General features: G+C 40.1%; 1 protein-coding gene across 1 annotated transcript; it reads left to right on the plus strand.

The window, feature by feature from the left end:
* The first annotated feature begins 219 nt into the window (after positions 1–219).
* On the plus strand, positions 220–970 carry LOC123086984 (uncharacterized). Its single transcript, XM_044508858.1, has 2 exons — positions 220–605; positions 770–970. Exons 1-2 carry the CDS (start codon positions 308–310, stop codon positions 787–789), a joined length of 318 nt encoding a protein of 105 aa, XP_044364793.1. The 5' UTR covers positions 220–307; the 3' UTR covers positions 790–970.

Consider the following 970-nt stretch of genomic DNA (forward strand, 5'->3'; position numbering starts at 1 on the left):
ATAAATATAGAGTTAATGTGAACATTCATTGTTTGATACAATATGCATCTTCAAGATATAGAACTAATGTATGATGTAGCCTCTAGAGTGCAGTTAATTTACATATTAGTTGATTGACATGGTGACATATCTTTAAGATATACAACTGATGCATGTGCCCATATCATCATCTCAAACAAGGCTATATAAACCAAGCCATAGCTAACGAAGTCATGTATCCCACACATTCACAGAGAAGCCACACAAACAATTATAACATCAAAGGGATAGAGAAGGCTCTAGTGTAGCAGATACAAAATCCATAGCCATGGCGAAACTCATGGACTTATGTTTCATCATCCTCACTATTGGGGTAGCTGTCTCGGCTGATGAATGTGAGGGTGACCGACAGGCCATGATCAAGGAGTGTGCGAAGTATCAAAAGTGGCCAGCAAATCCGAAGATAGATCCGTCGGACGCATGCTGCGCCGTGTGGCAAAAGGCAAACATCCCATGCCTTTGCGCTGGTGTCACCAAGGAGAAAGAGAAGATATATTGTATGGAGAAGGTTGGATACGTTGCCAATTTCTGCAAGAAGCCGTTCCCACATGGCTACAAGTGCGGAAGTAAGTGAAATATATTAAGGGAATTATGACGATCGGCATTGCATACATGCAGTTTTCATATTTGTTATTCTTCGGATTCACACGATTTCGATTTTAGTTATGCATTTTATATGTTTCTTGTGCTATTCTGATCATATGTTGGGACAAATTGAATGGTCTTGCAGGTTACACATTCCTGGCGTAGTGACTCTAGTTTAGCTGTGGAAGGAGAAGCTTGGCTTTTACATTCGATGTGTGCTTGGCCTCACAATAGCTTTCCTTTCAGATCTGTAATTCGTGAGGTTGTGCTCAGGAAAGTTTATGTTAAGCACTTTGTATGAGAACGTTTCTGAAACTAATAAAGCCTTCTCCTCAAATTGTCTAAA

Source organism: Triticum aestivum, chromosome 1B, assembly GCF_018294505.1.
Source record: "Triticum aestivum cultivar Chinese Spring chromosome 1B, IWGSC CS RefSeq v2.1, whole genome shotgun sequence".
NCBI lineage: Eukaryota > Viridiplantae > Streptophyta > Magnoliopsida > Poales > Poaceae > Triticum > Triticum aestivum.